The sequence below is a fragment of the Sceloporus occidentalis genome, unplaced genomic scaffold, assembly GCF_023333645.1.
Source record: "Sceloporus occidentalis isolate IW3139 unplaced genomic scaffold, rSceOcc1.0.p SCAF_6, whole genome shotgun sequence".
Classification (NCBI taxonomy): domain Eukaryota; kingdom Metazoa; phylum Chordata; class Lepidosauria; order Squamata; family Phrynosomatidae; genus Sceloporus; species Sceloporus occidentalis.
This window is the reverse complement of record NW_028316986.1, coordinates 77,243,012-77,263,933: the sequence shown is the minus strand read 5'-3', so window position 1 is coordinate 77,263,933 and position 20,922 is coordinate 77,243,012. Positions and strand designations below refer to the sequence as shown.

Below are 20,922 nucleotides of genomic sequence, written 5' to 3'. Positions count from 1 at the left end.
TACAATGGGACTTAAGCATCCACCAATTTTGGTATCCACTGAGAGGGTGGGGGGCAGTCCTGAAATCAAACCCCAGTGGATATCGAGGGCTCACTGGATTATGTGGATAAGGGATCTGGTTTTTGGACCATATTATTAATAATTCAGATAGAGATCATGATTTACAATAGAACTTGTGCAGTATCCTATAACTTTGGAACAAATTTTTATAGGTTGAATCCTGAAATTAAAGGAGGATATTTCAATATGGATGTTATGAAGCCTTGTTTAGGTTGAATGGGACATTTTATTTCCTGTTGCACTCCTCATAAAGCAGAGGTCTTTCATCTTTTTTGGCTCATGGATCCGTTTCAGAATTTGATAGAAGCTTCCCAGAAAAAAATGCTCCTAAACACAGTTTTCAAAGTAATAGCCATGAACTTGTTAAGGCTATGGATTACAGGTTATAAAGTCATAAAGGAGGGATCTTAAATCTCTCCTAGATCTTGATACAAAGAGGTTGCTGGTCTTGTCAGGCCATGTTGAGTGGTTCTTGGAGTCCAGATGTTGCAGTCTTCCAGTTTAAAAAATGGGTGCTAGGAGGTGTTTAAACTGGAGAAATTGCCAGTTAGTAATGATTGGTAAGCAAAATTCTTCCTTTAATTCATTAAAATTTTTGCATTTACCTTCCTATGAAAAGTGGTTCAGAGCCACTGAATAAGATCTTGCCACTTGTTCAAATCTTTGTTATTTGATAAAATTAACTTGCCATGTGCACATGAGTCAGTCCTGATTCAAATTCAGACTGCCTTCTAGGTAAGTCAAGAGGAATGATTGGTTGGTTGACTGTTTGAAGGGACAGAGCAATAGGTGAGTGGTGTCAAGTGTTTGCCAGTCCTGAGTCTTATACAAAGTTATACCCCAGAGGGGCACTAGCATTGGCCAATAGAGATGTTTGAAATAGAAATGATGGAAGGAGAATTGCAAAAAAAATCATTGATAATTGTAATTTCCTTCAGGAAAAATATACTTTGATTATACAGACTTCTGAGAAGGCAATGTCTGCCATTGGCATTTGCCCTGATGTCTTCAAATAGAGGTGGCAACTTCTAGAGAACTAAAGACCACTTCCCTGCCTTACACTTCAAAGGGCTTCAACTTTCCCTCCAACACATCATTTCTTCCAGAAATCTTGGGGAAAGCCCCTAAAGTGCCAGTAGCCATTTGTGAATACGCCTCTCAGTCTGTTTTGGGTTAGTAGGGAGTCCAGAAGAGGAATTGAGCAGATCAGGGAGATTGCAAAGTGGTTGAGGCCCTTAGAGGACACAGTTGGTCCTTTGGGGCCTTTTTCAGGGTGTCAGAGAGTGCAGGCCAGGGAAGGCAATACATTGTCTGTGACAGTGCGTTACGACTTGTTTTGGCACTTGGTGAATGAATCTAGCAGTCTCCTGAGTTTGCATATTCACATGTTTTCTCCCACACACCTGGGAGGAGGACTTCAGAAGAAAGTAGTTAACCCTGGCTTCTCATTTCACTTGAAATGGTGATTGTGGTTTAATAAAAGCACATTTCTAGCCATGGGTTATGAATTTGCAGCTGAAATGACAAGGTTCTAGACTACTACTAATGTACAAGAGGAGATAAAGGCATACAATACAGGAGGAAACAAAGCTCCTTCACATAGAACTTAATTATGGTTTAGCATTATATCTAAATGTACCCCTATATAGAGGTCTGTCAAAATTCAACCACATTGTTATAATACACTTAGGTGTCACTATTCCTCTGTGCACAAGAGTGCTAGGATATCAGTTTTACAGTGGAAATAACACAAGGATAATGCAAGATGAATGATATTATACTATGTATGTTCCAAATAGAATCTCCCAGAGAGTAGCTGAAGTCTTGGGCAAGGCCTGTTAAGTAAACAGTGGCGGGTTACAGACCGCCCGTTTGGGGCGGGCTGCACCCGCCCCTTTCCCCGGTGTATCGGGGCTTCAGCTGCCAGACCGGCAGCCTCCGAGGCCCCGATCCGCCGCTTTCCAGGCTGCGGGGAAGTGGCAAAAGGCCGCTTCCCCGCAGCCTGAAAAGGGGTGTCCTTGGGGCTTGAAGCCCCAAGGACACCCCACGGCGGCGGGGAGAAAGAGAAAGGAGCCACTTGGCCCCTTTCTCCCTTGCTTCGCTGGGCGCAGCAAACCAGGAAGGAGCTCCGAAACGGAGCTCCTTCCTGGTCCACCCAAAGGGCGCACTAAGCGCCCTGGTGCGGACCGACGATGTCACGTCCGTGTCGCCCCATATAGAGGCGGCGTGGTCATGACGTCGTCATGGCGGCCCCCATGTGGAAGGGGAGCCGCCATTTTGTACGGACTCAGTCTGTACTAGGGTTAGGGGGTGCGGAAGCACTGCACCTTCCTAACCCTAGTACGGACTGACTTCGTACTTTCATGGCGGTTTATAACCCGCCATTATTTTTGGCAGGTCCAAGATGCAGATTAGTGCTTCATTTTTGTATAAGGCTCCATTGAAATCCAGAACTTTAGTATCATTAGAATTCTGAATTGTACAGGCTAAGAGAAGAGAAGGCAGGCATTCCTATCAGGTATCTCTTTGTCACGAAATGAATTGTGAGCAGACACTATTTTTAATACCACAAATTTTGGGGGGAGGGAGTGGGGGAATGTACTGAATGCCATTATGGCCTGAGTTTATATGTTACTTCAGTGAAACATTCCAAATGCGGCAACTAAGACAGGCAGCTTTTCATAAGTACCCTTGTTATTTCATGCATCCAGTAGTAATCAAATATGTAGAAAATTCTTAGTAGATAAAACAGTGGGGACAGCTTAATCTGGAAAATGTTGTAATTTAGGCATCTGTTAAAGGCATATATAGAAGGGGCAATAAAAAAAGCTGATTATTGTTGCATTGTAACCCAGAAATCGTTGGGCTTTGATGGCCATTGTAATCTGCAGAGGTGCAGCCTGGTGAAGCTGTATTTTTTGTGTATTAAAAATGATCAATAAATGGAATTTCCAAGTATTGGGTGCTGGAGGCCAACATAGAATGATTCTTATCTTCATGTCTACCTTGTGATTTTCCAAGAGTACTTATATTTTACAGTGCTGTTCTTTTTTTTTTTTTAAGTCATTGGAAGAGTTGCAACTTTCTTTCTAGTTCATGTAGATTATACAGTTTGTTGTGGGAGAATGCTGCTTGTGCTGTGGTTGACCTTTGTCTTGAAAAATTTCTGGATAATCAGGCCCAGGTTTAGGGGATTGCCATATTAAGGATATAATTTTAAACATTATAGATTTTAACAATATTTTTATTCAGATTTTCAACGTGTTAATTTGAATGGGTGACACGTTACTAGTTGAACTCTGCTGTTTTATCATTTTTTGTAGTAGCTGATTTCTCCTTAATTGTAAAAACTGGTTTCTGTGACGTTTTGCAGTGACCTTTAAACTAAACACATGATACTTCTTTTTGCACACCTACAGGCTCGGGTTATGTATGACTTCGCTGCTGAACCTGGAAATAATGAGCTGACAGTTAATGAAGGAGAAATAATCACAATTACCAATCCGGTAAGACATGTTCAGTGGAAATTGAAATACCACATGCTAATTAGCTTCCTGGAATTTTGTTGAAGTAAAACTTGAGTAATTCTGTTGCTCAATCTGGAAAGCTATACACATACAATTTGCACATTTTCCCTTTCTGTCTTTGAGGCTAATGATAAATAAGCTAAAATAGATAGATATATTATTTAAAAGTCAGTCAGTAACTGAGAAAATGGCATAAAATTTACCAGTAAAATGATTGCCACTGCTGAAATGTTAGTTTTCTTATTTTGTATTAAAATGTGGTTGAATTCCACATAGATGTACTCTCTGTATAAAACATTTGCAGCTTGTAGTGATCATAATTAGATAAGTAGCACTGAGTTTATGGATGTTTGCTCAGAATTAAATCCCATTATATTTAATACATTTTACTTCCCAATAAAGAAGCCACAGGGTTGCAGTATTACCTGTCTCAGGTTTTTATAGAGCTAGTGTGGTGGAAGCGGGGAATTGGACTCAGATTGGGAAGACTTGGGTTCAGATAATCACTATCTGTGAAACTGACTGTTTAGCCTGAGGTAAGTAATTTTTCTCTTAACCAACACTGCTGCTATGATAGTTGTGTAGATAAATTGGGAAAACTGTGCTTTCGGGATGGAAGGTATAATATGTGCTAATGCAGCACAACATGCTAAAAGTACAGCAGAAATTTTCTAAAAAATGAGGGAATATATTCATGATTTATCCACTAATAAATATTTTTGCTGTTGTTGTAGGATGTAGGTGGAGGCTGGCTAGAAGGCAAAAACAGCCAAGGAGAACGAGGACTAGTTCCAACAGATTATGTTGAAGTAAGATAACATGATACAACAGTATTCATCAGTGTATTAAAATCTAATGGTCACACATTCAATGCAAAGTAGTTTTAAAATTAGAAATGTCATATAGTGGTCATGTTCACATGGCCTAATACAGCTGAATATTACAGAATGAATTTATCATGACTGATCTAGAATATTTCTGTACAATGTGTGGTTATTCTTGCTGGACACACATGCACACACACACAACCAAACTGTAGACATTTAATCTGTATCTCGTTTGTGATATGTGAACCAATAACTGATTTGGGCTGCATCCACACTGCAGAAATAGTCCAATCTGACACCAGTTTAACTACCATGACTCAATGCTATGGAATTCTGGGATGTGTAGTTTTCCCATTCCCAGAATTCCATAGCATTGAGTCATAGCAGTTAAAGTGGTGTCAAACTGGACCACACTATTTCTGCAGTATAGATGCAGCCTTGTTTGGGGTGCAGTTCTTGGTTCTTATATAAGGAAACCATGTTGTTTTAACTGAGGCCCATCAGATATTATTGGACTGCATCTCTGACTGTTGGCATGCTGGCTGGAGCTCAATAGAGTTGCAGTCTCAACAACATGTAGAGGGTTAAACAACACACACACAGACATGATTTAGCTGCTCCTGATTATTCCTGGAGCAACCTGTCTGTTTGCTGCATCATCCAAAATAATTTATTCGATATACTTGGATTTTGCTTCTTTTTGACTACATTGTATTATTTTAAACTCAATTTAAATTTTTTTTTAAAAAAAGTCAAAATTCCAAACAAACATTGTAGCTGTGTTTTGTATGTGAGTAACAAGGCATAGAATTCCTTCATGATTTCTATATTTTTAAATGCAAGGCACCTATGCCATATTTTTTTTAAAAAAAGGTTTTGGTATACTAAGAGCCTTAATTATCATTGCTGTTGTTGAAATAGCAGATCCTATCTTACATGCACAGTGCACACACTTGAAATAATTGAATAAGGTTTTCATGCAACCCTCTTTCTGTCCCATCCTGCTCTATAGGTACTGACCTCTCACTGGGCTATTTACAGACACATCCACATACCTGTATCTCCTTCGCACCCTTTCTCCTCTGTTTGGTCTTAAACCTCACATTTTTTGACTGAAGACAGAAAGGAGATTTGAAAAAGAATGTGGCAATAAAGTACAGGCATAACTTTCTTAGCGCTAGCCTAATGATGTCCTGAATTACTGAATGTATCTATGTAAATTACAGTGGAGAGGAAGAAATAGAGGTTCCTTGTGCAACAGGGACGTAGCCAGGATTTTAGGAAGGGGGAGGGGGGTCCAGACTAAGTGCCACCATTACAATGGGGCTTGGGCGCGGTGGCGCAGCAGCACACACCATTTTTCTAATGGAAGGGGGGGGTCCGGACCCCAAGAACCCCCCCCCTTGGCTACATCCCTGTGTGCAACTTGGTTGCCAAGTCTGTGGTAGGACTGATATGAGCCAATGATATATACAGTCCTCCCTCCGTTCTCATGGTTTTCATACCCGTGTCCCTTGCTTATGTGCGAGGGAAGAACGGAGGGGAAAATAATGGGGCACACTCCCCATTAGTTGCATGCCTATATTCAAGCCATTGGGGGGGGGGGGGTCCACCACGAAAACAGAGAGTTGACTGTACTATATATACTTCTGTATAAGTTGACCTCATACATAAATAAAGAACAGGTTTTTGGGCCACAATTAGAGATTATGATATGACCGTGGGTAAATCAGGGATAAAACTTTGGGTTTCAGCATGGGGTTCCTCAGATCCATAGCAGCTCTCAGGCATTTCCCATCACAGTGGAAAGAAGCTCTAGGAAAACATCAAAGAGCTACTGTCACTGCTATTTTCCCTCCTAGCTGCTAGAGACAGTAGGGCGGATTGATGTTTTTTTAGGTTCTTCCACAACAGGCTATGGCAAGAACTCTCCACTGTAGCAAACAGCTTTCACCAAGTCACCAAGACAGCTACTTGCCTTCCTTCCCTTCCAGGGGTGTGGGGTGGAAGGCAGGGTTGAGAGGCAAAGGGTGCACATGCCTGTTCAACCTTGCTCCCTACCCATAGTAAAGAGCTTTTACCAAGTTATCAAGAAGGCTTCTTGGCTTTCCCAAGAGTTCATGAACTTAGTTCAGAGTCCATGAGCTTAGTTCAGGCTGAAAGATCCTGGAAGAAGCACCCACTCCTCTGCTCTCCTCATCATGGCAGGAAATCCCCAGAGGAACTGCTGGAGAGAGAGCGTGAGGGGGGTGCTTTTGTCAGGATGTCCCAAATGGACTAAGCTTTCAGGCTTACTGAGTTTACTCTATGCCAAGAGAGCCTGGGAGAAGCACACACCCCCTTGCTTTCCCCGCCAGGGCAGAGAAGCTCCAGATGAGCAACTGGCCCCACCATTATTTCTAAAAGGTATTACAAAAGGTCAGAGGAAGTGGTGCGGCAGACTGAGGTACCATTTTGGCCCATATTTAAGTTAACCCTGGTTTTGGGGGCTGATTTTTTGGGCATAATTGTTTGACTTATATGCAAGTATACAGTATGTGGTAAATTGTCCTTTTTGAAATAAAAAGTTCTTTTCTGGGGAAATTGTGTTTTTGTGAACCATTCAATAAAATAGTTCTAATAGGTAAGGTAAATGTGCAGCCTTGAACATCTATATTTTCTGACTATAGTTTAAATTCTATTCTTTAATATAAAATGACATGTTTTATTTAGAAACATCTTTTCAGCAGCATTCTGTTTTTCAGATTCTTCATGAAAGTGCCAAAGATGGAATTTCAGTAGCTGACCAAGCCTTTTTTGACGTCCTCTCCTCAAGTAGTGCCCAGAGTAATTCACAAGTTGCAAAAAATAATAGTCAAGTAGGTATACTTTTTTCTTTGAGCATGCTTATCTTGAACCCCAGAAGCATGACAAATTGTACAAGGTCAAAGAAGTTTATTCATGTTGCTTGTAGTGAGTTTGAAAGCAACTCATTAACTGGCAATAGTCTTGGAGGGAAAACAAAGTTCTTTTAGATAAAAGTATAAGGAATTCTGCTGAGTTCCACTAAAGAATCTTGAATCCAGCAATAGGCAACTAGTTGCTTCTAGGGATTCATGAAAAGTGCATAAAGCCTACAGTTCTCTCTTTTTGTTTCCTGCCTTGTATCCTCCAGTTTATGGTATTTAGATGTATGCTGGCACTGAGCATGGAGGTTCTATATAGCTGTTGACCACTGACAAATCAACCTTCCATCTAATTTGTCACTCTTTGCATTGTCAGGAAGGAGTTCTTTAATTGCCAGAGTGTAACTAATAGTATTATTTTTATAGAGCTTGTTCTTACCGTTTTTATTTCACCAAGGCTTCCACTTTTTAAAGGAATTTTTTATGCATAGATTATTATTATTATCACCATTTATTTTATATAGTGCCATCAGTGAACATGATGCTTTACAAGTAAAAGAACAACAAAAAACAGCCAGTGGCATACAGTCTAATACATATATGCAGACACATACACATGAATGCTTCTTTGATTGTGTTCGTCCATCCTGATGACATCCATCTGCCTTTTGTTTGTTTCATAATCTTTGTGAGGCAAATATTTTATATGAGTTGCTATAATAGGCCCCAAGCATCCTTGATTTCATATTTCTGCAACTTTATTTTATATTTTATATAATTCCTTAAATTCTGTGAAGGGGGTTGGGTTTTTTTGGACTCAAATATGATTGTCTTAGGCTTCCTTTTCACTTCCATATATGTTTAATTTAATTCACTTCCATATATGTTGAGTTTGGTAGCGCTGTGGTTAGCATTCGACAATTTCATATATTGTACCATATTCTAGGGTATCATAAGGTGAAATTAGAAGTTGCATCCCTTATGGTTGGCTCTATGATTAAAACAGTGGTTAAGGACATCTATTCATTTTTGTTTTTTTCCTCACTAGCTGAATGTTTCTTCAGTCAGTCAATATGAAGGCAGCTGCATTTTTCCTTTAAGTGCATTGCTGATTCCGCCCCCCCCCAATCACTTTCAAATTTTCGTCATGTGCGTAGGTTGATAGTTAGTTTCCAATAATACATTGTGTAGTTAAGATCTCTCCTTTATAAACTAAACTCAGTATAATTAACCATGGCATCTTGAAAGGAAGCTTAAATCAAGTAGTTTCTCAGATTTTGTAAAATAGAGGCTTGGTTTGTGGGGAACAATTCAGCTGGCTATCAGAACTTGTTTATTTGAGGTTGGTTGTAACTTAGGCTAGGATGATTAGTTCTGTGGTGGCAATATATCGTTCCCTGTATAATATCACCAACTTACATTTTAATTGTCACACATACTATTGTTACTATGGAAGTAGCTACTTCTAGACTTATTTTTATATCAACAATGTTTATGCACAGCAATAACATTATTAGCAAACAACAGTACAATAAAACTTATTTGAGGTTGGTTTAATTCCGCTCTGAAACATAGGGAATCAGTTCAACTAATTTTTTTGTGAGACATTGGAAAATGGGTTTCATCAGCCACATAATAGTGTTTGGGAAAGGCTGAATGGAGCATAGGAGGAAACATCTCCACTAATACAATATGTTGCCTAATCTGTTTTAATATCATTTTCTCAATAAATCTGATGCAGAGTAGTATGTGTGGCTATTAGTCACAATGACTGTAGATTACTACAGTATCAGAAGCAATATATCTTGGCATATCAGTCACTGAGGAACTCAGGAGGGAGAGTTGCTTTCATATCCTGCTTGTAGGCTTCCTATGTGCAACTGTTTGGAAAAATTAAAGTCCTGATATGGGAAACATTCAGTGAAATTGGCTAAAGACTTCATTGTTGCATCTTATATGGAAAGTGAAAAGAGGGCATGGCATGGCATGGGTCAGAGTTCCTTTTCCCAGCAGTGTGATGATACCATGTTGCACAGACCAATCACATTTGAGTGGCCCAGGCCCAGCCTGACCCAAGATTTGTTCCCTCTGTCGTGGATATTACTAAGCAATTGAAATCAGTGCTTTGGATTTTCTTTACTGCCTCTAAGCTTTCAATTTCAGGACCTTGAGGACTCACTGTACTTTTAACTGATGCTTAGAACAAGGAATTCAAGTGAGATCTCTCCCTATTTCAGTGCCAAAAGCTGCTGCAATTGATAAATGTCTACCTGTTTTCCAACTTGTTAAAGGTGCAGAACATCCTCTGAGGATGGTCTGTCAACTCTAAATGTGGCTGTTAACTCTACTGTTTCATAATTCACTGCCCTATTGCTCCTAGATCTTGTCTGAAGATTCATTCTAGCCCCATTATTATTATTATTATTAACCTTTATTTATGAAGCGCTGTAAATTTACACAGCGCTGTACATGCAATCTTTTTAGTTAGACGGTTCCCTGCCCTCAGGCTTACAATCTAAAAAGACATGACACAGAAGGAGAAGGGAGTGGTGACGGGAAAGGGTAAGAGGTCCAGCAGTTCCTCTCTACCTCCGAGGCCTGGACCAAGGCAGATGGACTGGAGGGAGGGCTTGGCTCCAAAATGGAAGGTTAATCATTATCCAGGGAAAATACATACTCACAAGTAGGATAATACATATACAGTACATAGCAATACAGGAAATGGATCGATAAACAGCCAACAACAGAACATCAGATAGTAAGCGACAATTATGCGATGCCTGGGAAGGCTTCTCTGAATAGGATGGTTTTCAGCTCCGTTTTGAAGCTGGTTAAAGAAGTGATGGCTCTTGCTTGTGGAGGAAGAAGGTTCCAGGAGTGAGGGGCAGCAAGTGAAAAGGGGCGAATCCGGGATGGGGCAGAGGAAATCCTGGGCTGAGACAGGAACCCTTGACTACCAGAACGGAGGGCCCTGGTGGGAAGGTGAGGAGAAAGAAGGTCTGATAAGTAAGGAGGGGCCAGTCCATGGAGGGCTTTGAATGTCGACAGCAGGAGCTTATACTGAATGCGGAAAGGGAGAGGGAGCCAGTGAAGGGATGCCAACACAGGAGAGATGTGGTCAGAGCGGTGGGTGGAAGTGATAATGCGTGCAGCTGAGTCATCTATTTCCAGTGTCATCTATTTCCCCCTCAAACTTTCCTTTATCCAGACATTGGAAAAGTTACTTTTTTGGATAACAACTCTCAGAATCTGGGGGTTTGATTCTTACCAGTACTCTTAGCTGGCCCTTGTCCTGCTCCCTTCTCTAATTTATTAGTAGGCCTCTGTTTCTCCCACCTGTTCTTTCCTCATATGCCTACAGCTTAATCCTCTCTTTTTCTCCACTTCCTGCATCCTGCACATTATCTCACTTGGTCTGCATGTGTGTGTTAACTGCCTTCAAGTCAGCCTCAACTTCTGGTGATCCTATGAATGAGACATCTCCAAGATACCCTATCCTCAATAGGTTTTTGCAGACTCATGGCCATGGTTTCTTTGACTGTATCTTTGCTATTTTCTACTAATAGTATGGCATCATCTGCATTCTCTTAAATTGTTGATGTTTCTTCCACTAATTTTCATACGTCCTTCCTCTGAGTCTAATCCTGCTTTGGGTGTGATATTTTTGGCATACAAGTTGAACATATAGGGTGATAGAATGCAACCATACCTGACCTCCTTTCTGATTGAAAATCATTCTGTTTTTTCATATTCTGTTCAAGCAGTAGCTTCTTGTCCTATTTCCTTTTTATCCTGTTTCCTTTTTGAATTCTTTGGTACACTCCATTATCCAGTGTATGTTTGCAGTGTGATCCCTAGTTCCTCTTCCTTTCCTGAATCCAGCTTGAACATCAGGCATTTCTTGCTCCATATATGACAGAAGTCTTTGCTGCAGAATTTTGAGCATAACCTTAACTGTATGAGAGGTTAATGCAATGGTCCTGTGGTTACTTTTTCTCCAGTATTTCAGATATATCAAATGAATAGGCACTTCCTTGGGTAATGTGCAGCTGTTACCTCTGTATGATCTCCCAGTTTCTTTCATTTCTGACAGCTCATTCTACCCTACCCTTTCTTCCTCTTGTTCTTTGCCAGTTTTAAAAGTATTGTGCTCAAGTATTGGGCACAATATATCTTAGCTATTGCTGCAAGAAAAGTCTGGCTGTGTATCCTTATTCCCTTGGATGCCTCATTTTTGCAGATCTCAACTGTTAGTTCTTAACCCCCCAGATTGCTCTCTTCTAGTTTTCCTGATTCATGCCCTGCTGTTGCTCATCCTACTTCCTCTTACAGCTCCTTAATGGAATCCAGACACTGTTATGGTTATAGGGCTCAATCGATAGTAGAGACCATGTCTTTGCTTCTGATATTAAAGAAATTCAGGCAGTCATTTCCATAGTCTTTGTAACAATTGTCACAACCCCCCTTGCTTTCTTGCAACACAAACTTGGATCTCACCAGGATATGTTTGAACATATTAAATATTTGTAGTAATCCATGGGGTCAGGAAAAGAATGATTTCTTCTTTTCAAGGGATGGTGGACAAAAGACTTAACATTAGCTAGGTTCCTGTAGCAACACATTTCATTTATTAATAACTGAAAAATAGAGTGTAAGCTCTTGTCTGTGAAAGCAAACATATTTGAACAGAATTGGTTTTATAAATTAATAAATCAGTTTGTTTGCCTATTTTAAAAAGTAAAGACTAAAAGCTGTAATGATTATATACTGTAAGACAGTGATATCGCCTTATCACCTCAACCAATTTGAAATTTTAATAAACACTAATAGAATTATGTATGTAGCCCATGGAAATCTGAAAAGGTACCTGTGTGTGAGTAGCTGCTCATGTGCTGTCTCTTACTTGAAAACAACTGTGGTGAACAGGTGGACATCTGGGTGTTTGGGCAGGCTTGGTTTTGTGTGACATGGAGAGCTGAACAAAATGATACTCAAGATCTTGCACACAGACACAAACACTTTTAACATATATGGAGCAAGAAATGACAGAACTCCAAGCTAGATTCAGAAAAGGAATAGATAACTAGGAATGATGTTGCCAACATATATTGGATAATGGAAAACATCAAAGAATTTTTGAAGAAGAGCAACCTGTGCTTTATATATTACATCAGAGCATTTGATTGTTTAAAGCATGAAAATTTATGATTTGCTCTGAAAGAAATGGGTGTGCCACAACATCTGATTGGATAGATGTCCAGAGAAGAGTCCACTGATGAAATACACCCTATTGATCTAATTTATATGTAGAACATATATGGGAAGCAGGATTAGACTCAGAAGAAGGAGATGTGAAAACTGGGGAAGGAACATCAACAATTTAAGACATGCAGATGATACCATATTACTTGCAGAAAATAGCAAATGACTCTGATGAAAGTTAAAGAAGAAAGTGCAAAAACAGGGTTACAACTAACCAGTAAGAAAATAAAAATGATGACCACATATGATTTACATAACTTTAAAGTGGTAATGAGGACACCAAAAGAGTTAATGATTTTTTTGTACCTAGAACTCACACAGTCCCAAGTTTTTCCTCCTAGTACAGGGAAGTTAAAACAGTCATGGCATATCAAAAAGATATTCAGACAGCACATTAGTATTCTTAAATATTGCTAAAATGTTTGTTGTCTTTAGACCCTGACTCATATTTCCATGTTCATGAAGAAAACATAATCATTATTTTGGACTTTTGTGGCTGATCACCACATATCCTGATAAATAAAGAGAGAAGCTTCACATATATGACTTAGTTTTCCTTTAGAAAGCAAAACCCTGCAGAATTACAGACTTGCTACCTGTGGATTCAAGCAGCCACGGACAGCAAGCATGCATTGTCCCCAATAGCAGCACGTGCACATGGCTGCGCTGCCATTAGAGACAGCCCCTGTTGTTCCGTGGTGGCTCATGCACACAACTGTGCTGCCATTAAGTTCCATTGTCCCCAATGCTGTTACAGAACAATAGGGGCTGCCACTAATGGTGGCACTGCCACATGTACACACTGCCATTGGGGACAACAGAGCTTGGGCATCCACGGATTTTCTATCTGTGGGTGGTGATCTGGAACAGATCCACTGCGGATACCAAGGGCCAACTGTATAGGTAAGATGGAATTTTCTCTAACTAAGCTAACAGGATTTACTAGTGTTATATATGGGAAATATAACAGTTTTTTCTGCCCCAAGACAGAGCGCATACATTTCAGGAGGTGGGAAACAGTTCAGTGTATAGCACTAAATGTTGCTGAATGCTCAGAAGAGTTAGTAGAATTGCACATTTGTCCAATTTTGGACTTTCACTTTTTTTTAAGAGAAGGAAAAGTGATACCACATCACATGTGGCCACCATTACTTTTGTTGCCATTAATGAAGCAGATCCAAAGTGTGTATTCAGTTGGATTTTTCCATTTGTAGAAGGGAAATGGAGAATGTTGGGCGGAGATTTCTGAAAACTTCCTTATGGCCTTGTGTGCTGCCTCCTGCAAAATTCCTCCAAATAAACTTTGGGGAGATGGTAGTATGGGGAATGTGGAATCAGTATAAACTATTCCCCCTAATTCAGGTGTCGAATCCTTATGAGCAGAATCCTTCTCATGGGAACTCTAGATCTAACCAAATAACCTGCATCTGTTCAAAATGCGTATGTCCAAGTGACAATACTGAAAATAAATACAGTGAGCCCGCGCCATATGTGGGCTCATTATATGTGGTTTTCAGCTTATGCTGAAGCCGCTTGGGAATGGGACAATGCGCAGCGCACACACATGGCCGCGCAGCCAGTACGAGCCCCATTATATCCAATGGGGCTCGCGAATGGTGCGCGTGGCCGTGGGGCGAGCGCAAGCCCCATTGGATATAATGGCTTGAGCATACGCGCATTTTGCTTTACGCGGGGGGGGGGGGGTCCAGAACGGATCCCCCACGTAAAGTAAGGGCCCACTGTATTTAGCACAAGAAGGCAGATACTATTTCACTTCCAGACTGATTATTTACAGAGTTTATCACTCAGAGGTTTTAAATCAGGCCATCACCACTAAATATGAAAAGGCATCTTAGAATGGAATATCCCAATATATGCAAACCCTACTAACTGATGTGATATTAAATGCTAACAGCAAATTTTGTAGTGATTTTCTTCTAATTCAATACAAAGTATGAGTCCTTTTGTGAAATTGTTTTGCCTGGTTTTGCTCAGATTTTTCATACTAAATATTTTTTCCATATACCCTTATAGCTATTTCCATTTTGACAGTTTGGGCTGTAACATTTAATTCCATTTCTGTCACAGTCCAATAGTAAGTGGTGCTTTCAATAGAATAAACCCTTCTACAATTCCAAAAGGGGTAATTTCCTGTTTCTATCCTAACTATTCTAATTGCTGTATTACAACTGAAAATACTTAAAGCAATGTAGTTGTTAATTTCCATATTTACAGTGGACCCTTGTTATACACTGGGGTTTGGTTCCAAGATCCCCCGTGTATAACAAAATCCGTGTATGCTCAAGTCCCATTAAATATAATGACATAGCAAAATGGTGTCCCTTATAAAAAATGGAAAATCAAGATAAATTTATACTTTTTTGGAACATTTTCAAACCGTGTATGCTTGAATCCGTGTATAAAAAATCCGTGTATAAGAAGGGCAGACTGTATTTATTATCTCTGAACTACTAAATTTCCCTTCTCTGATCATATCATTATATTTCATTGTATCATTTTAATCCATTTAGAGGAGCTACACCCATATAAGAAGTTAACAAGTCTAAAATTATTGTTCATTAAAATTTATCTCATATTTCTAAAGTCTCTAAAATTGATTGTGCTCCAGTTTAGACAAAATGCGTTGAGGTTTAATTCTATAATTCCGTGGCAGCATTCCACTAAATCGTTAATTCTGACACATATCATGCTTTAGACCTTTGTATTTATTGACTGTCCCATTATCTTCGGATGTATTGCACAGTTATAAAATATAATGCTAGAGATGTTTACGTCTCCTGCATTTCACGAATTTTGCAGTGTGGCTAAAATAACTCCTGAACCTTTTTATTTATTTTCACCAAATGTTCAGCTATAGTTTCAATTAAATGAGAGAATTGACATTGAGAGATTATTAAATCAAATGTGGAAGCTGAAGTTTAGGACTCTAACTGGACTTTCTTGGCTTCTTCTCCTGCTACTTCCAAATTATCTAAAAACCTGCTATGGAGAGCTCTATCTGACAGAATGGGTTTTGTGGGAGAGTGCGGGATGAAGGGCGAAATTGCATCTTTTTTTGGTTTCTGCTGATGAAAACATTTTAACAGCAAACTGGCACAAGTGGATTCAACCAAATTTTCTAATCTATACAAGAATCTAGGTAAGATATTAATCTTTAAAAATAATGTATCCATATAATTAAGTACTAATGCTCCTGCATTGCCATATCTTTTTGTAGTTCTAATAACTATTATTTTGATCAGTAAACAGGAAAGTTGGGAGCCAGTGTGGCATAGTGGCTTGAGTGTTGACTCTGGAGACCAGGGTTTGAATCCCAGTTCAATAATGAAACTCACTGGGTGACCTTGGACAAGTCACACTCTCTCAGCCTCAGAGGATGGCAATGGCAAACTCTCTCTGAACAAATCTTGCCAATAAAACCCTGTGATAGGGATGCCTTCGGGTCACCATGAGTCAGAAATAATTTAGAGGCACACAACTACAAAAAAAAAGAGAAGTAACTCATGTTTCTTAAACTTTGGTCAGGGTGCTCATATTTTAGCAACAATTCTCAGTTTTTTTGGCAGTTATTGTAGTAAAGATTTATAGTCTGATTAACAATCACTTTTGGCCCCATTCCCACTAGCTTATTTGCCCTGGGTAGATCCAGTCCGGATTCGCTAAGCCAGTACCGAATCTCCCCGGAAAGAAGTTCCCATTACCTTTACCCCGATCAAAGTCCCTCTGTGCAATTTGCCCCACAGACGTTCACATTTCAAAAAGTAGCACTTTAAAATGGAGCCTCCTTGTTGTCAATCAAATGATTTCTAAATCACTTCTACTCTTGTCATTGGTGACATGTCATGCAGCCATTCGCCAGTGGCATGGGTGCTTCCCCCCCTTTTTTTTAAAAAAAAAATCTGGCAGCAGTTCACATGTTCTGTCACTTTGGCACATAAGAAAAGAGAGAGACACGGGGACCTTGGCCATTGGGGCACCTTTGCCTGTAATGCCTTTCAAAAATAGTGCCATTAGTGTCTTTTTAAAAAAATCCAGCAGCAACGTTTGCCAATGGAATTAGTGCTCCCTCCTTTTTTTAAAAAAAAAAATCTAGTGGCAATGTTCGCATAGTCTGTCAATTTGGCACATAAGAAAAGAGAGGGAGACACGGGGAGCCTTGGCCATTGGGGCACCTTTGCCTGTAGTGCCTTTCAAAAATAGTGCCATTAGTGTCTTTAAAAAAAAAAAAAAAATCAGTGGCAATGTCTGTTAAAGGCATGAGTGCTTCCTTCCCTCTTTTTAAAAAAAATCTAGTGGCTATGTTCGCATATTCTTTCAAATTGTGAAATTAACAACAACAACAAAAACCTCTCTGGCAATGCCCAGGATTAACCCCAAAACATCCCCCCTGGCCAAAAGTGCACTGCTTTTATTTTGGCTGCCGTGTCGGCAGCAAGCAAGCAAAAGGGAAATGTAGCATAATCATAATATGTATTAATCTGTAGCACAAGCATTTGCATAATCTGTTAAAAATAGAAATTACAAAAAAAGAGAGAGAAAGCCGCTTGCAAAGCAGTGGATGTGAGAGAGGAGGCATGTTCCGCCCACTCTCTGAACTAAATCCCTCCCCTGAACTTATCCTGATCATGACTGGGGCCAAGTTCACATTTGCCGGCAGCAGGGAAGAAACGGGTTTTCCAAAAAGAAACGGGAAACAATCCACTTTTGGAAAACCTGCTCTAAGGGGGATTTAGCCTTGGATCGGGTGTGCAAAACCCTGATCTGTGTGTGTAAAAACCGGCACCAGTGGGAACTTCCCACCTTTAATCCGGGTTACAATTTGGTGCAAAAGGTAGTCTGAATGGCCCCTTTGTTGGTGGAGGCCAACTTGATGTGAGGTGGAGTTGTTATTTCATTTTGTTTTTTTAAAAACTTACCTTTGTAATTATTATTTGCCTCATCCTTTAAAATGAAGCAGGCAGCAAACCAGTAAACAAATAAAATGATGATATGCAAAACATATGCAAGATGATAACACTTCAGCATTCTCTTTACCCGGCTGGCCTCTGGCTCCTCCCCCTGGCATTTGCCGACCCCTGAGGGTTCCTTTTGGGGCCACCAGAGGCCAGCAAACAGGCTGTGGAGGATGGCACACTGCCGGCCCCTGAGGATCCGTTTTGGGGCCGCTAGAGGCCGGCAAACACGGTTTGCCGGCACGCCGCCGTCCTGGGCTCCTCCATGCCCGTTCCAGCCCCAGATCTCTCTCTCGGGAGGGAGGTCTGGGGCTGGAAGGGCCGCGACGGAGCCCAAGACCTGGCATGCCGCCGTCCTGCCCTCCTCCACGGCCCTTCCACATAGCCCGAAAAACCCACAAAAAACTATGGATGCTGGCCATGAAAGCCTTCGACTTTACATTGTTTATATTCTGTTTGCATTTAGATACTGTATTTTCTGGTGTATAAGACTACTTTTTAACCCAGGAAAATTTTCCTCAAAGGTCGGGGGTCGTCTTATACGCCGGTTGTCATCTTATAGGGCAGGTGCTGAAACTTCTAAGCCGGACTGGAGAATCTGCGGTCACCACATATGGTGGGGGGAGTTCAAAAACGGCCATGGCCATATCCCCGCTGTATGTGGCGACAGTATGAAAACAGCAAGGGGGCGCTGTACAAGTACGGTAGAAGAAAATCCACTCACCATGATTCGTGGAAAGAAGTGACTTAACATGGTCCCAATGACAAGGTGAGGCACTTCACCGGGGAGGTGTAAGTGAAGAGTGGAGCAAGCTGCAGGCATCCAGGATGCCTGGGGTATGGAAAAAAGAGCTGTGTTTGTGCTATTGCTCTGATAGTTTTGGAGACAAGGAGGGCTGGGCAGCCAGGGAGAGCTGACCAATCAAAGCAGGCTTTGTATACAACAGGTTTTCCTGCTAAGTACCTGCATGTCATAAGCCAGTGATGGAGAACCTTTTAGAAGCCAAGTGCCCAAACTGCAACCCAAAACTCACTTATTTATTGCAAAGTGCCATGTCCTTCTGGCTTTCTAGTAACAAACCCTGGCAAACTCTGTGCTGGGGCGATGGCACATGTGCCCACAGAGAGGGCTCTGAGTGCCACCTCTGGCACACGTGCCATAGGTTCGCCACATAAGCATTTGAATTAAAATTGAAATCAAATCTGATGCTTTTTTAAGTTTTATTTGGTGTGCGTTGGAACAGGGGTAGTCTTATACGGCGAGTATATCCCAAACTCTGTATTTTAACTGGAAAAGTCAGGGGTCGTCTTATACGCCCAGTCGTCTTATACGCTGGAAAATACGATACATCTTTATCTGGTATACAGTGAGCCCTTGGTCTCCACTGGGTTTGGTTCCAGGATCCTCTGTGGATATCAAAATCTCTTGATGCTCAAGTCCGATTAAATACAATAGCACAGTAAAATGGTGTCCCTTATATAAAATGGTAAAATAAAGGTTTGCTTTTTGAAATTTATATATTGTTTGAATATTTTCAAGCCGTGGATGCTTGAATTCATGGATACAGAGTCCCAATTGTATATTTTTGTGCATGAATATACAATACCAAAAAAGTTTTTTTTATCATTATTTACCATTAGTTCACATGCCAGAGAGAATAGAGCACAATCTTTCACTGAATTGCAGCTTATTTTAGATATTATTGTTTCAGTCTTTCTTAATATAAATGTTAATGCAATTTACATAATGTATCCATATGCAATGCATTATGTATATTGGACCATACCATATATACTCAACTATAAGTCGACCTCATGTATAAGTCTAGGACAGGTTTTGGGACCAAAATTATGGATTTTGCTATGACTCATGGATAAGTCGAGGATAAAATTTAGGGGCATATAGCAAAGGATCTAAAAGATGATGCAAAGCAAAACAATGTCAAAGAACTTACAAAAGTCCAGCAGACATAACTCTTTGTGCTTAGTCTTAAGACTGCATGGATGAGAGAGTAAAGGAGATCGGGAGCTTCACATATTATACTCTTGCTTTTCATCAGGAGATGGTTCCTTCTTTTAAATAAGAGTTAAGATACAATACTTACATTGACCCATGGATAAGTCGACTTAGGTTTTTGGGGTCAATTTTTTTACCTAAATTTCTAGACTTATACATGAGTATATACAGTATATGGGTTTTCTTTCTGTATTTTAAGGTTTTGTGCAGATTTTGCTGCATCCCTGTTCACAGTGCATATACTTGAATGACTACATCATGAGTACAGATTTGGTAGTGAACAATAGTATTAAACCATTGTATTGAATCAGTGGCTTTGCAGACTAAAACATGCTTTAGCTTTATGAGAATAAGCTTAATTGAGTTTCAGGTTTATGTACCCCCTCCCAACAAATCCATACAGATCAGGCATTAGCAATCTCTGCTTCTCTTTCAAAAGAAATTCTGTTTGGTACAAAATTGGGCAACTTTGGAGAGAGCAAGGGCCAAACATTTTTGGCTGAAAATCACCTGAAAATGTGGCCTAGGAGGGAATGGAAGTCATGGTTTCACTTTTTCTTTAGAAAAAATTCAGCCAGTTTGAATGTTTAAATGACAGTTGAGGTGTTGTGGGTGGTTGTGATATGCAGTGTAATTGCATGTGACATTTTGCATCATTTTATGGGTGAGGGTTACTGAGGTGCTTTCTAAAAATTGGGGAATGGGGTGTGGGCTTTGGGGGCAGATGGATATGGATGTATGTGTTTTGTGGGCTGCAAATTCCTGACTCTGGTTTAATGTGTCATCCAGGCTCTGAACTGGGGTGGCAATCATGTGGTTCTCCACGTAGAGTTCAACAGCAACTTCCAGCAGCAGTGGCTAGCATGCCCAATGGTGAGGGATGTGCTACAAGGTTGCAATATAATGTCAAAGTCCACATGATTTCCACCATCTTCTCTAAACTGTACCTAATTTTTGTCCATGGCTTATTGTCCACAATTTAAAATTGTCCACAATTTAAAAAGGATGTTGAGAAACTGGAGCATGTCCAAAGGAGGGCGACTAAAATGGTGAAAGGTCTGGAAACCATGCCCTATGAGGAACGACTCAGGGAGCTGGGGATGTTTACCCTGGAGAAGAGAAGGTTAAGAGGTGATATGATAACCCTGTTTAAATATTTGAAAGGAAGTCATATTGAGGAGGGAGCAAGCTTGTGTGTGACTCACCCAAGGTCACCCAGTGGGCTTCCATGGCCAAACAGGAAATTGAATCCTGATCTCCAGTGTTGTAGTCCAGTGCTGAAACACTATACCATGCTGGCTACTTGTCCATAGGCAATTCCTAGAATGATAACGCCATGTTTTGATAGGAGAGGTATAACTGAATTTAACT

The 20,922-nt window shown here is 40.3% G+C and overlaps 1 protein-coding gene across 2 annotated transcripts in view; it reads left to right on the top strand.

The window, feature by feature from the left end:
• The window catches only part of SNX9 (sorting nexin 9), a 75,356-nt gene that overhangs the window by 25,593 nt on the left and 28,841 nt on the right, over positions 1 to 20,922 (top strand). For both annotated transcript variants that reach the window (XM_089530126.1, XM_089530125.1), the window contains exons 2-4: positions 3,480 to 3,566; positions 4,322 to 4,396; positions 7,159 to 7,272. In XM_089530126.1, coding sequence (XP_089386252.1) covers positions 3,480 to 3,566; positions 4,322 to 4,396; positions 7,159 to 7,272 — 276 coding nt within the window. The remainder of the gene's footprint in view (positions 1 to 3,479; positions 3,567 to 4,321; positions 4,397 to 7,158; positions 7,273 to 20,922) is intronic.